Consider the following 14,395-nt stretch of genomic DNA (forward strand, 5'->3'; position numbering starts at 1 on the left):
GGGTGGCGCCGGTGGCGACACAACGTGCTGACTTGAAGAAAGTTTTCAACCGATTTCTCATACACAAACAGTAGTTGACCGTCCTTGCCTGGTGAAACGTTGTTTTGATGCCTCTTGTAAGGAGGAGGAATGCGTACCATCACGTTTCCGACTTTGATAAAGGTCGGATTGTAGCCTATCGCGATTGCGGTTTATCGTATCGCGACATTGCTGCTCGCGTTGGTCGAGATCCAATGACTGTTAGCAGAGTATGGCATCGGTGCGTTCAGGAGGGTAATACGGAACGCCGTGCTGGATCCCAACGGCCTCGTATCACTAGCAGTCGAGATGACAGGCATCTTATCCGCATGGCTGTAAAGGATCGTGCAGCCACGTCTCTATCCCTGAGTCAACAGATGGGGACGTTTGCAAGACAACAACCATCTGCACGAACAGTTCGACGACGTCTGGAGCAGCATGGACTATCAGCTCGGAGACCATGGCTGCGGTTACCCTTGACGCTGCATCACAGATAGGAGCGCCTGCGATGGTGTACTCAACGACGAGCCTGGGTGCGCGAATGGCAAAACGTCATTTTTTCGTATGAATCCAAGTTCTGTTTACAGCATCATGATGGTTGCATCCGTGTTTGGCGAAATCGCGCTGAACGCACATTGGAAGCGTGTATTCGTCATCGCCGTACTGGCGTATCACCCGGCGTGATGGTACGGGGTGCCATTGGTTACACGTCTCGGTCACCTCTTGTTCGCATTGACGGCACTTTGAATAGTGGACGTTACATTTCAGATGTGTTACGCCCCGTGGCTCCATCCTTCATTCGATCCCTGCGAAACCCTACATTTCAGCAGGCTAATGCACGACCGCATGTTGCAGGTTCTGTCCGGTCGTTTCTGGATACAGAAAACGTTCGACTGCTGCCCTGGCCAGCACATTCTCCAGATCTCTCACCAACTGAAAACGTCTGGTCAATGGTGGCCGAGCAACTGGCTCGTCACAATACGCCAGTCATTACTCTTGATGAACTATGGTATCTTGTTTAAGCTGCATGGGCAGCTGTACCTGTACAGACCATCCAAGCTCTGTTTGACTCAATGTCCAGGCGTATCAAGGCCGTTTTTACAGCCAGAGGTGGTTGTTCTGGGTACTGATTTCTCAGGACCTATGCACCGAAATTGCGTGAAAACGTAATCACATGTCAGTTCTAGTATAATACACTCCTGGAAATTGAAATAAGAACACCGTGAATTCATTGTCCCAGGAAGGGGAAACTTTATTGACACATTCCTGGGGCCAGATACATCACATGATCACACTGACAGAACCACAGGCACATAGACACAGGCAACAGAGCATGCACAATGTCGGCACTAGTACAGTGTATATCCACCTTTCGCAGCAATGCAGGCTGCTATTCTCCCATGGAGACGATCGTAGAGATGCTGGATGTAGTCCTGTGGAACGGCTTGCCATGCCATTTCCACCTGGCGCCACAGTTGGACCAGCGTTCGTGCTGGACGTGCAGACCGCGTGAGACGACGCTTCATCCAGTCCCAAACATGCTCAATGGGGGACAGATCCGGATATCTTGCTGGCCAGGGTAGTTGACTTACACCTTCTAGAGCACGTTGGGTGGCACGGGATACATGCGGACGTGCATTGTCCTGTTGGAACAGCAAGTTCCCTTGCCGGTTTAGGAATGGTAGAACTATGGGTTCGATGACGGTTTGGATGTACCGTGCACTATTCAGTGTCCCCTCGACGATCACCAGTGGTGTACGGCCAGTGTAGGAGATCGCTCCCCACACCATGATGCCGGGTGTTGGCCCTGTGTGCCTCGGTCGTATGCAGTCCTGATTGTGGCGCTCACCTGCACGGCGCCAAACACGCATACGACCATCATTGGCACCAAGGCAGAAGCGACTCTCATCGCTGAAGACGACACGTCTCCATTCGTCCCTCCATTCACGCCTGTCGCGACACCACTGGAGGCGGGCTGCACGATGTTGGGGCGTGAGCGGAAGACGGCCTAACGGTGTGCGGGACCGTAGCCCAGCTTCATGGAGACGGTTGCGAATGGTCCTCGCCGATACCCCAGGAGCAACAGTGTCCCTAATTTGCTGGGAAGTGGCGGTGCGGTCCCCTACGGCACTGCGTAGGATCCTACGGTCTTGGCGTGCATCCGTGCGTCGCTGCGGTCCGGTCCCAGGTCGACGGGCACGTGCACCTTCCGCCGACCACTGGCGACAACATCGATGTACTGTGGAGACCTCACGCCCCACGTGTTGAGCAATTCGGCGGTACGTCCACCCGGCCTCCCGCATGCCCACTATACGCCCTCGCTCAAAGTCCGTCAACTGCACATACGGTTCACGTCCACGCTGTCGCGGCATGCTACCAGTGTTAAAGACTGCGATGGAGCTCCGTATGCCACGGCAAACTGGCTGACACTGACGGCGGCGGTGCACAAATGCTGCGCAGCTAGCGCCATTCGACGGCCAACACCGCGGTTCCTGGTGTGTCCGCTGTGCCGTGCGTGTGATCATTGCTTGTACAGCCCTCTCGCAGTGTCCGGAGCAAGTATGGTGGGTCTGACACACCGGTGTCAATGTGTTCTTTTTTCCATTTCCAGGAGTGTATATTTGTTCAATGAATACCCGTTTATCATCTGCATTTCTACTTGGTGTAGCAATGTTAGTGGCCGGTAGTGTTTTGAGCAGCGATACTGCGTAAAATTTTGCCATAACGCTTGGCGATACCGCAAGATTCAACAGTCTTTCGGGGACGACGTCATGAGTGGTGCAATCGCTACGGACATGGGCGCACGTTAGCGAACCACGCTGGGGCAGAACCTCAACATGCCGGTATTACAATGTCTCTGAGGACGAGCGGAGTTCGGTCGTGGAAGAGTTTTGTATCACAGTACGGGAACTTGTGAACGAGGTAGTGGTGGGTACTGGATTTCAATTTCGACCGACGGTTTGTGCATGAGGAGTGTATCTGGAAAATACGTTCTGGAACTACTGTCTATGAAGCAGAAGCAACGCCGTCTGGACATCGTCCAGGACATGCTGGACAATCTGAAAGTAGCCCCAACTTTCTGAATATCTTGATGACATGTGATAGGACGTGCGTATCTGTATACGATCCAGAAACCAAGATGCAATCATCACAGCGGTAATATCCGAGATCAAAAAAAGTACAGCGGGTCTACAGTAACATCAAGGTTCTATTGACCGTTTCCTTTGACCCTCACAGGGTTACGCATTATGAGTACACAGGGCAAGGCCACAATATCAGGAAAGAAACCTACTAGCAGGCCCTTTGTCGCCTTCGTGGTTCTATGTGGCGCGAACGGTGGGTCTGTGTCCAGAAAAAGCTAGGCAGCTCCATATCAATAAGGCACTCATCAATTCTGCGTATATGAATTACTTTCCTCGTCAAGCACAACGTTTTTGTGGTTAGTCAGTCTCCCTGCTTACCCGACATGGTTCCGTGTGATTCTTGGCCGTTTCTCAACCTAAAAATGACTGTGAAAGGAACACAGTTTGAATCAAGAGAAGATATCGTACGTCGTGGCTGATCACCGTTTCAACAGTTGCGTAGACGCACTCCAGAAGCGTTTTCCACAATGGCGGGGGCGCTGGAGGAGTCTGTGCATGAATAGGGAGACTGCTTTGAAGAGATTTGGGTTCTGTACCACCAAATCAATAAATTTATTTCCGCCAACGAAATGTTCGATACTTTTTGAACAGGCTTCGTGATCACTGGGTAGTCGTTCTGCGTTCTATCTACGGACTTGTTCTGTATATGGTAAATGTATTATTGCACCGAGATTGGGTAGTGGTAGCTACTCACACTCAGGTATGACTCGGAGAACAGTTTACCAGCCAAAGTGAAGAATGAAATGATTGTACATATGATCTGAATTGCGCAGCCAGAGCTGTTTGTAATGTAGAGTATGTGTAAAAGAGCACCTCAGCTGTTGTTAAGAGGGCTAGGACGTCAAACGGGCCGGCTTGGAGCAGGAATGGTACCACAGGAAATTTTAATTTCCACTGTCTGTAGTTTTACAAATAAATTCATAAAACTTTGTCAACAGGTCCAGGAAGGATTCAGGATTCACACTCATACCAGTGGAAGTTCAAAAAATAACAAAATAAATTTTTTTTACGTGTGAAATTTCATCATTTTTTTCACTTACAATTGGCTGCATTTGTTGCTCCATAAGTAAGAGAAATTCTTCGATGAATTTTGCACAGCATACAAAACATACTTACAGATGTATGAAAGTCTAGAATTTATTTAATTTAGGCATGCAAATAATTAAAGCGATTAGAGGGCTCTTATGTAGGTATTCTGTACCTGTTCATGCATTCTTTTTCTTAACATTTAGAATTACAGAAGATTTTTTAATGTAAACAGTTTAACAGTGTACCATTTGAGAAACATACCGATTTTTATGTAATGCGTGTTTTTATATTTTCGTAATATACTTTTAAAAAATTTTACTCATCACATGTATTATAAGTCGGTTATCAGTATTTTATGTTATCGGGTATTACTGAATATATACGTTCAACACTCGGCGAGATCACCGCTTTTTTTCGTATTCGTCTTAATATCCTTATAATATATCGAGCGATTCAAGAAGAAAGAACAGATTTCATTCGCTTATTACAGAAGACTATAGAAGAAGAAAACACATTGGGCATGTCACTGAATAGAGGGACGTTCAAAGTTTTGACACAATTGCGCTGTTGTTTATTTGTCTGTAGCAAAATGGCGACTACACCACAAGACAAATCATTTTGTGTGTTGTACATCAAGATCTTACTCATTGCTTTTGGCCTCCCAGGTCACGAGATATCCCATCTTTTCTTCTTCGTCCCACCTATGGGACCTACTCTTCAAGAGCCGAAAAATCGAACTGTTGAAGCAGCCGGCTCAATAAACAGGGACCTGTTGATGCGTGTGTGAAACGAAGTGATCTACCGTTTCAATGTTTCTCGGGCAACGCACGGCGTTTGTGTTGAGTGTATAGTATACTGTCTACGCGGACATAAAACTTAGAATCTTCCTCTATTCAGTTACACGCTCAATGTGTTTCTATCTTTCATGGTTTCTCTGTAATAAACAACATAAGCTGCTTAATACCATTACAAGATACAGAACATGTGACATTAGTCCTGAAAGAGGGGATCAGTGTCGGAGCTGCTGTTGGAGAGGGGGGGGGGAGACAAAAAAGAATATGTATAATTTCAGCACTAAACACGAGAATTATCTGTGAATATATTTAGCAGTAAGAGATGGGGAATAATGGATTGAAAGAGAAGGTGAGGCAGGAGGAGAAGGGCGGTTTATAGCACGGACATCGTAGCATACTTAGAATATACACTGAAGCACCAAAGAAACAGGTTTAAGCATGCGTATTCAAATACAGAGATATGTAAGGGCAGAATATGCCGCTGCGGTCGGCGACGCCTATATAACATAACAAGCGTCTGGCGCAGTTGTTAGATCGGTTACTGTTGCTACAATGGGCAGTTATCAAAATTTAAGTGAGTTATAGTCGGCGCACGAGCGATAGCACACAGCATTTCCGAGGTAGCGACGGAGTGGGGATTTACGCATATGACCATTTCACAAGTGGACCTTGAATATCAGGAATCTGGTAAAACATCAAATCTGCGACATCACTGCGGTCGGGAAAAGATCCTGCAGGAACGGAACCAACGACGACTGAACGGAACCAACGACGACTGAACGGAACCAACGACGACTGAACGGAACCAACGACGACTGAACGGAACCAACGACGACTGAACGGAACCAACGACGACTGAACGGAACCAACTACGACTGAACGGAACCAACGACGACTGAACGGAACCAACGACGACTGAACGGAACCAACGACGACTGAACGGAACCAACGACGACTGAACGGAACCAACTACGACTGAACGGAACCAACGACGACTGAACGGAACCAACGACGACTGAACGGAACCAACGACGACTGAACGGAACCAACGACGACTGAACGGAACCAACGACGACTGAAGAGAATCGTTCAACTTGACAGTAGTGCAACCCTTCCGTAAATTGCTGCAGATTTCAGTGCTGGGCCATCAACAAGTGTCAGCTTGCGAACTATTCAACGAAACATCATCGATATAGGCTTTCGGAGCCAGAGACTCCCTCGTGTACCCTTGATGACTGCGCGACACAAAGCTTTACGCCTTACCTGGGCCCGTGAACACCGACGGTAACATGTTGCTTGGTCGGTCTAGTCTCGTTTCAAATTATATAGAGCGGATAGAGGTGTACGGGAACAAACACAACAACACAAATCCATGGACACTGCATGTCAGTAGGAGACTAGCTGATGGAGGCTCTATAATGGCGTGGGGTATGTGCAGTTGGAGTGATATGGGACCCCTGATACGTCTAGATACGACTCTGACAGGTGACAAGTACGTAAGCATCCTGTATGATCACGTGCATCCATTCGTGTCCATTGTGCACTCGACGGACGACCACCATCAGGACAATGAGACACCCCGCACGTCCAGAATTGCTACGAATTGGCTCCAAGACTACTCCTCTGAGTTTAAACACTTCCGCTGGCCACCAAACTCGCCAAACATGAACATTGTTGAACATATCTGAGATGCCTTGCAACGTACTGTTCAGATGAGATTTATGGACAGCCCTGCAGAATTCATGGTATCAGTTCCCTCCAGCACTACTTAAGACATTAGTCGAGTCCATGCCTGGTCGTGTTGCTACACTTCTGCGTGCTCGCGAGGGTCCTACACTATATTAGGCAGGTATACCAGTTTCTTTGGCTCTTCAGTGTATAACATAAGGTTATCCAAAGCTGGGAAGTGTATAACTACAACATAATGACATTGTTGGTCTGTGCATATGGAACCGTAATTTAGAGTGGCATGGTACTGAACGCGATCTTGGCCACAAATATTTTTTTAAATAATTTTACGTAATTTTTGTACTTAAATATTGAAATGTTGTACACCCAATCCAGTTGAGAGACGGTGAGAGTGGTCAGTAAAAGGCATGTGGTGGCGCTGTGTGCCCGCAGGCGCGCCCAGCCTCGGAGTGCTGCCCATCGACCCGCTGGCCATCTCCGCGTTGAGCATCGGCCGCGGCAGCGGGCCCGTCGACGTCAGTCTCGACTTCAAGGACCTCACCATCCACGGGCTCTCCTCCGCCGTCATCGAGACAGCCTCGTAAGTCACCACTGCAGTTCAAACGAAAGCGTGAATACCTCCTTACCCCTCTGTCTGACCCATTTCGAAAGTCGTCACTCGTCTTCGTGGGTATTTATTGGAGTTGTTCAATCCGCAGACTGCTTTTATGCAGTGATTCTTCAGTTTCTCCCGGCATATTTGTTGCTCGAACAGTCCACGTGTATACTGCCGGTTCATAGTGTCCAACGGGCACAATATTTCGGCGATCAGACATGTCGCCATCGTCAGGTGCGCTGACGAACTGAGCTCCTGAGGGCGGGCGGCCGATATAAATCCCCTCCCCTCGCGGGCCGCTCTCTTCGCCGCCCGGGTACTTCTGGTCAGATAATGTAGATGACTACACACATTTTGTGTAAATATTTTTAGCGCCTGGTGATGAGGCTTTGAGCTCTTCGAAATCGTTGCTATTAATGAACAACATTAAATACTCGTACATCTATATTAAGTCACTGTTATAATAAAAAGAATAAATTACTATTCTCCGGAACAACTACGAAATAAGTTATTTTCTTGCAATATAGGCCCACAGCTTCTATAAATTTTTTAAATGATGTCATCTTGAAAATCGCTTACACCCAAACCTTCAGATGTCAGACACTTATCTAGCGGTTCTGGCGCTGCAGTCCGGAACCGCGGGACTGCTCCGGTCGCAGGTTCGAATCCTGCCTCGGGCATGGGTGTGTGTGATGTCCTTAGGTTAGTTAGGTTTAAGTAGTTCTCAGTTCTAGGGGACTTATGACCTAAGATGTTGAGTCCCATAGTGCTCAGAGCCATTTGAACCATCAGACACTTAGATTGGTACCAAACGTTGTATTTAGAGAGTGTACCGACCAAAACACCGATTTAGTTCGTGCTATGTGCTGTCGTGCAGTAGAACATGCGTAAACGATAATTAAAGGTGTCACCAGAACTATGGAGCACAGGAAAAACCTATCTGTGAGTAATGGCTTTGTAGCTCTCACTTGGGTCAGCTAGTATAGGGTGATGTTCTCGTACCAAAAGTCTCGCGTTCAGAAGCCACTGATGACTACTTCATCTGTTTACACGTGAAATTGATATATGAGAGAAAATTTTCCTCACATATAAAACGACCTTTCGGAGTTTCTAGCAATGCCCTTTTCGCAGTCAGCTTTCGCTTCCTTAGCTGAAAGTAGCAAGCGTATAGAGTACATTTGTATAGATAGGTGCGGTGCTCTATCGGATATGTCCGGCAGAACAGACACCACTGGTGATGAAGCAGCTAGTGCACTTGCAGTTTCACAGAAAAATATACACTATGTGATCAAACGTTTCCGCGCACAAGGTGAAAATGACTTAAAAGTTCGTGGCGCCCTCCATTGGTAATGCTGGAATTCAATATGGTGTTGACCCACTCTTAGCCTTGATGACAGCTTCCAACCTCGCAGGCATACGTTCAGTCAGGTGCTGGAATGTTTCTTGAGGATTGGCAGCCCATTCTTCACGGAGTGCTGCAGTGAAGAGAGATCGATCTCGGTCGGTGAGGCCTGGTACGAAGTCGGCGTTCCAAAACATCCCAAAGGTGTTCTTTAGGATTCAGGTCAGGACTCTGTATAGGCCAGTCCAAAACAGGGATGTTATTGTCACGTAAGCACTCCGCCACAGGCCGTGCATTATGAACAGGTGCTCGATCGTGTTGAAAGATGCAATCGCCATCCCCGAATTATTCTTCAACAGTGGGAAGCAAGAAGGTGCTTAAAACATCAATGTAGACCTGTGCTGTGATAGTGCCACGCAAAGCAACAAGGGGTGCAAGCTCCCTCCAATGAAAAACACGACCACGCCATAAAACCACCGCCTTCGAATTTTACTGTTGGTAGTACACACGCTGGCAGATGACATCCACCGGGCATTCGCCATACCCACATCCTGCCATCGGATCGCCACATTGTGTACCGTGATTCGTTACTCCACACAATATTTTTCCACTGTTAAATCGTCCAATGTTTACGCTCCTCACACGAAGCGATGCGTCATTTGGCAGTTACCGACGTAATGTGTGGCTTATGAGCAGCCGTTCGACCATAAAATCAAAGTCACCTCCCGCCTAATTGTCATAGTACTTGCAGTGGATCCTGATGTAGTTTGGAATTCCTGTGTGATGTTCTAGCCCTCTTCAACTGTCGACTATCCTTGTCGGTCAACAGCCGAGGTCGGCCTGTGCGTTTTTGTGCTGTACGTGTTCCCTCACGTTTCCACTTCACTATCACAGTGAACCTAGGGATGTTTAGGAGTGTATAAATCTCGAGTACAGACGTACGACACAAGTGACATCCAGTCACCTGACCACGTTCGAAGTCCGTGAGTTCCGCGGAGCGCCCCTTCTGCTCTCTCACGATGTCTAATGGCTACTGAGGTCGGTGATGTGGAGTATCTCGCAGTAAGTGGCAGTACAATGCACCTAATACGAAAAATTTTTGGAGGTGTCCGGATACTTTTGACCACATACTATAACCAATTGGAGCTGTAGAATAAGGAAAGAATTGCCTCACACGTGCTAATACTTTCACACACAATACAATAATAAATTGTCATAATTGGAGTATGAACTTACGACCATAGGTACAACGATCTATCGCTCTGCCAACTTCCACACGGAGGCTATACATATTACTTACTCTCAGTTATGCTTTTACTGCGCTCCGCAGCTCTGGTATCACCATTAATTAACGTTTACGCCCGTTCTGCTGGACGCCACCACATAGTACGAACTAAATCGGAGTTTTGGTTGATACTCTATCGGCATACAACGTTTGGTACCGATCTGAGCGTCTGAAATCTGAAGGTTTGGGTGTTACTGCCTAAACTGCAGTTGTAAAATAAAACTGTAATAGCTGGAAGCAAGATGACATTATTTAAAAGATATGTAGGAGGTGTGCCCCGTGCTGGGCGAGAAACGACCTGCTAAACACTCGCAATACCAGGGGAGGAGGGGGGATGATTTATGCCCACCTTTTGAAAGCTAAACAGCGAACATTAATAAAACGGACGAACTGCAGGGACGGATTTCTGACTGGAAACGGAGGAAAAAAGGTCCTATGAACATGTCTCCCGACATGCATCGTTGCCACGGTAGGTGGCGCTGAGGAATGAAAGTTCCATTTTCCGCCGTATGTTCCTTGTATGTTGCAGGCCATGTGACGCAGAGTACTTTAAGCAGCAGAATGGTTCGATATTGACGCCGGAAACAAGCCTAGAGGGTGTTTGTGTACGGTCAAACACATGGAAACTGTCGATACGCAGAACGCGGTCGTTCAAATCTGATGTACGCACAGTCCGCCGCCTCCCTGCACATCCACCTCTCTGGAAGGACCCATGATCTCACAAATGCCCAGAATTACTTGAAATGTTGTGTGATGTGGTTCGTGTCTGTAAGGGTACTTGTGTTGCTTGTCGACCGTTTCCATCTGCTTGGCCGTACTCAATGACCGTCTCAGCTTGTTCCCGACATAAATACCGGACCATTCTGCTGCTTACAGTACGCAGCGTCAATAACACAGCCTGCAGCACACAAGTAGCACACTATCTGTTAATTTACTCTATATTTTAAAATTTTGGAAAAAATATTTATTGTTTTTATTGAATTCTTCTAGCAGATTCCATGTGTGCTTTAAATCAACCCAAAAATCTGTCTCAGTAGTAGATGCCACTTTCCCTAGTGAACGTCATAATCGATATTCCCAGGTTCAGTGCCTTACTTACACATCAATATTCGTGTAAAAAGCCGGCCGCGGTGGCCGTGCGGTTCTAGGCGCTACAGTCCGGAACCGCGGGACTGCTACGGTCGCAGGTTCGAATCCTGCCTCGGGCATGGATGTGTGTGATGTCCTTAGGTTAGTTAGGTTTAAGTAGGTCTAACTTCTAGGGGACTGATGACCTAAGATGTTAAGTCCCATACTTGAACCATTTGAACCGTGTAAAAGGTATGTTGAGATCGATAGTCAACAACAATGAACGAAATTTGGATCTTTTAAATTTTGTTGTGGAGGTCATAAAATGTTTACATGTTTATGAAAGATTATTGATAGTGCTAAGAGTGTTCTAAAAGGCACTTTCAAGTCCTGGACCCTACTTACACCTCAGTACCTCTTTTAAAACATGTGTTCTTAATATACTTCAACGACAACAAACGATTTCTTTAAAAAAATTTTAGGGTGGTAGTAAAATACCACCCTACCACAATAATGAGCGTCATGGAAAATGCCTTCGTATTGCTAGGATTAAGCTGGGGATTCTGCTTTGGAAGAGAGCGTTTGTAATTCAGCAGAACACGTAAGCATGTAAGCAACTGGTGTGTTGTGGAGCTGCAGAGCGTGCCGTCTGGCGCAGGTTCGACACGAAGACGCTGTCGCTGGACATGCAGACGCGCTTCCCCGGCCCCGTCAGCCTGCTGGGCCAGTACCGCATCGACGGCAAGGTGCTCGTGCTGCCCATCACGGGGGCGGGCCGCTGCAACCTCACGTTCGGTGAGTCCTGCTGCCTTTCTGTATCTGTCTAGCGTGAAAACATTTTAGTCCTCTCACCATTACTCGAGAAGGCACACCGAGGTGGGCCACTTTGACCTGCTGCCCAGGTACGGTGTATTCATAGTCATTTTTCTTTATTTTATTGCCATTTCTTTTCTATTAGTTGAAAAAAACCGGTAATTTATGATATTCATGGATTTTATGAGGGCGTGCTGAAAAATAATGCCTCCGAATTTTGAATGTGTAAACTCTTAAAGCTTCTTAAATAGACTAAAGATCCAAAGGAACTGGAACCTGCTTAATATCGTGTAGGGCCCCCGTGAGGACGCAGAAGTGCCGTAACACGACGTGGCATGGACTCCAATAATGTCTGAAGTAGGGCTGGAGGGAACTAAAACGATGAATCCTGCATGGCTGTCCATAAATCCGTAAGAGGGGGCGGAGATCTCTTCCGAACAGTATGTTGCCAGGCATCCAAGATATTCTCAATAACGTTGATATCTGGGGAATTTGATGGCCAGCGGAAGTGTTTAAACTCAGAAGAGTGTTCTTAGAGCCACTCTGTATCAATTCTGGACGTTTGGGGTGTCGCATCGTCCTGCTGGAATTACCCAAGTCCGTGGGAATGCACATGGCCATGAATGGATGCAGGTGATCAGACAAGATGCTTACGTGCGTTTCACTTGTCAGAGTCGTATCTAGACGTATCAGAGGTCCCATATCCCTCCAACTGTACACGACCCACACCATTACAGAGCGTACACTAGCTTGAACACTTCCCTGCTGACATGCAGTGTCCATGGATTCGTGAGCTTGTCTCCATACCCGTATACGTCCATCCGGTCGATACAATTTGAAACGACACTCGTCCGACTAGGCAACACGTTTCCAGTCATCAACAGTCCACTGTCGGTGTTGACAGGCCCAGGCGAGGCGCAAAGTTTTGTGTCGTGCAGTTATTAAGGTCACACGAGTGAGTTTTCGGCTCTGAAAGCCCATATCGATGTTCTTTAGTTGAATGGTTCGCACCCTGACACTTATTGATTGCCCCGCACTGAAATTTGAAGCAATTTCTGGAAGGGTTGCAGTGCTGTCACGTTGAACGATTCTCTTCAGTCGTCGTTGGTCCCGTTGTTGTAGGATCTTTTTCTGGCCGTAGCGGTGTCGGAGATTTGATTTTTTACCGGATTCCTGACATTTCACGGTACACTTGTGGAATGGTCATACGGGAAAATCCCCACTTCATCGCTACCTCAGAGATGCTGTGTTTTATCGCTCGTGCGGCGACTGTAACACCACGTTCAGACTCACTTAAATCTTGATAACCTACCATTGTAGCAGCAGTAACCGGTCTAACAATTGCGCTAGACACTTGTCTTATATAGGCGCTACCGACCGCAATGCTGTGTTCTGCCCGTTTACATAACCATGCCTATATCAGTTTCTTTGGCACTTCAGTGTAAAACAAACGTTACCAACACGCTACATCTTTATTCTCCATGTCTACATATTTGTAGCCCTCTGCCGCTGGAGCGCTCTTAATTGTAGCATGTACCATGGCGGTTTGTAACGTAACTATGTCAGTACCAGGGCAAGAACGTCTGTAACAGAGTTGAAAATTCAATGAGTTCACCCACACATGGCGCACCCCTCTTTCAGCACGACAATGCCGGACCGCACCCGAGCGCTGCGACATCAGCAACAATCTGACGCCGTGGGTACACTGCCATGGATCGTTCCTCATACAATCCCGATTTGCCCCGACCGATTTTCATCAGTTTCCAAAACAAAGAACACCTTCGATGACCTCACTTTGATAGTGATGAAGCGGTCCAAGCAGAGGTGAGGTTGTGGCTCCGTCAACAGAGTCAAACATTCTACAATGACGCTATCAACAAGCTGATCTGTCGCTGGGAGACATATGTTCGACCCCACGGTGGCTTAGTTGAGAAATAAATATATAGACAAGAGGAATAAACACGTGAACGAAAATAAAGTTTATTTTATTTAAAAAGCTTTAAAAGTCTTCACATAAAAAATCAGAGGCATTACTTTTCAGCACGCCCAGGTAAGTTTCAATAACTCAGCTCGAAGATGTTGCTCGCTACTGATGCAGACTGTTTTACTCCTTGCACGAAGTACCGCGATTGAGTAAAAATATGGAAAGATGGCGAGAAATGCGTGCTCCAGCAACAAATGGTGACGCTAGCCAAGCCTGCAGGTTGCGCTATTGTACACTCCTGGAAATTGAAATAAGAACACCGTGAATTCATTGTCCCAGGAAGGGGAAACTTTATTGACACATTCCTGGGGTCAGATACATCACATGATCACACTGACAGAACCACAGGCACATAGACACAGGCAACAGAGCATGCACAATGTCGGCACTAATACAGTGTATATCCACCTTTCGCAGCAATGCAGGCTGCTATTCTCCCATGGAGACGATCGTAGAGATGCTGGATGTAGTCCTGTGGAACGGCTTGCCATGCCATTTCCACCTGGCGCCTCAGTTGGACCAGCGTTCGTGCTGGACGTGCAGACCGCGTGAGACGACGCTTCATCCAGTCCCAAACATGCTCAATGGGGGACAGATCCGGAGATCTTGCTGGCCAGGGTAGTTGACTTACACCT

At 47.2% G+C, this 14,395-nt stretch overlaps 1 protein-coding gene across 1 annotated transcript in view; it reads left to right on the forward strand.

Moving 5' to 3' along the window:
* Window positions 1–14,395, forward strand: part of LOC126203069 (protein takeout-like) — a 45,704-nt gene that overhangs the window by 17,066 nt on the left and 14,243 nt on the right. The window contains exons 3-4 of the mRNA XM_049937308.1: window positions 7,106–7,253; window positions 11,622–11,758. Coding sequence (XP_049793265.1) covers window positions 7,106–7,253; window positions 11,622–11,758 — 285 coding nt within the window. The remainder of the gene's footprint in view (window positions 1–7,105; window positions 7,254–11,621; window positions 11,759–14,395) is intronic.

Source organism: Schistocerca nitens, chromosome 9 (genome assembly GCF_023898315.1).
Source record: "Schistocerca nitens isolate TAMUIC-IGC-003100 chromosome 9, iqSchNite1.1, whole genome shotgun sequence".
NCBI lineage: Eukaryota > Metazoa > Arthropoda > Insecta > Orthoptera > Acrididae > Schistocerca > Schistocerca nitens.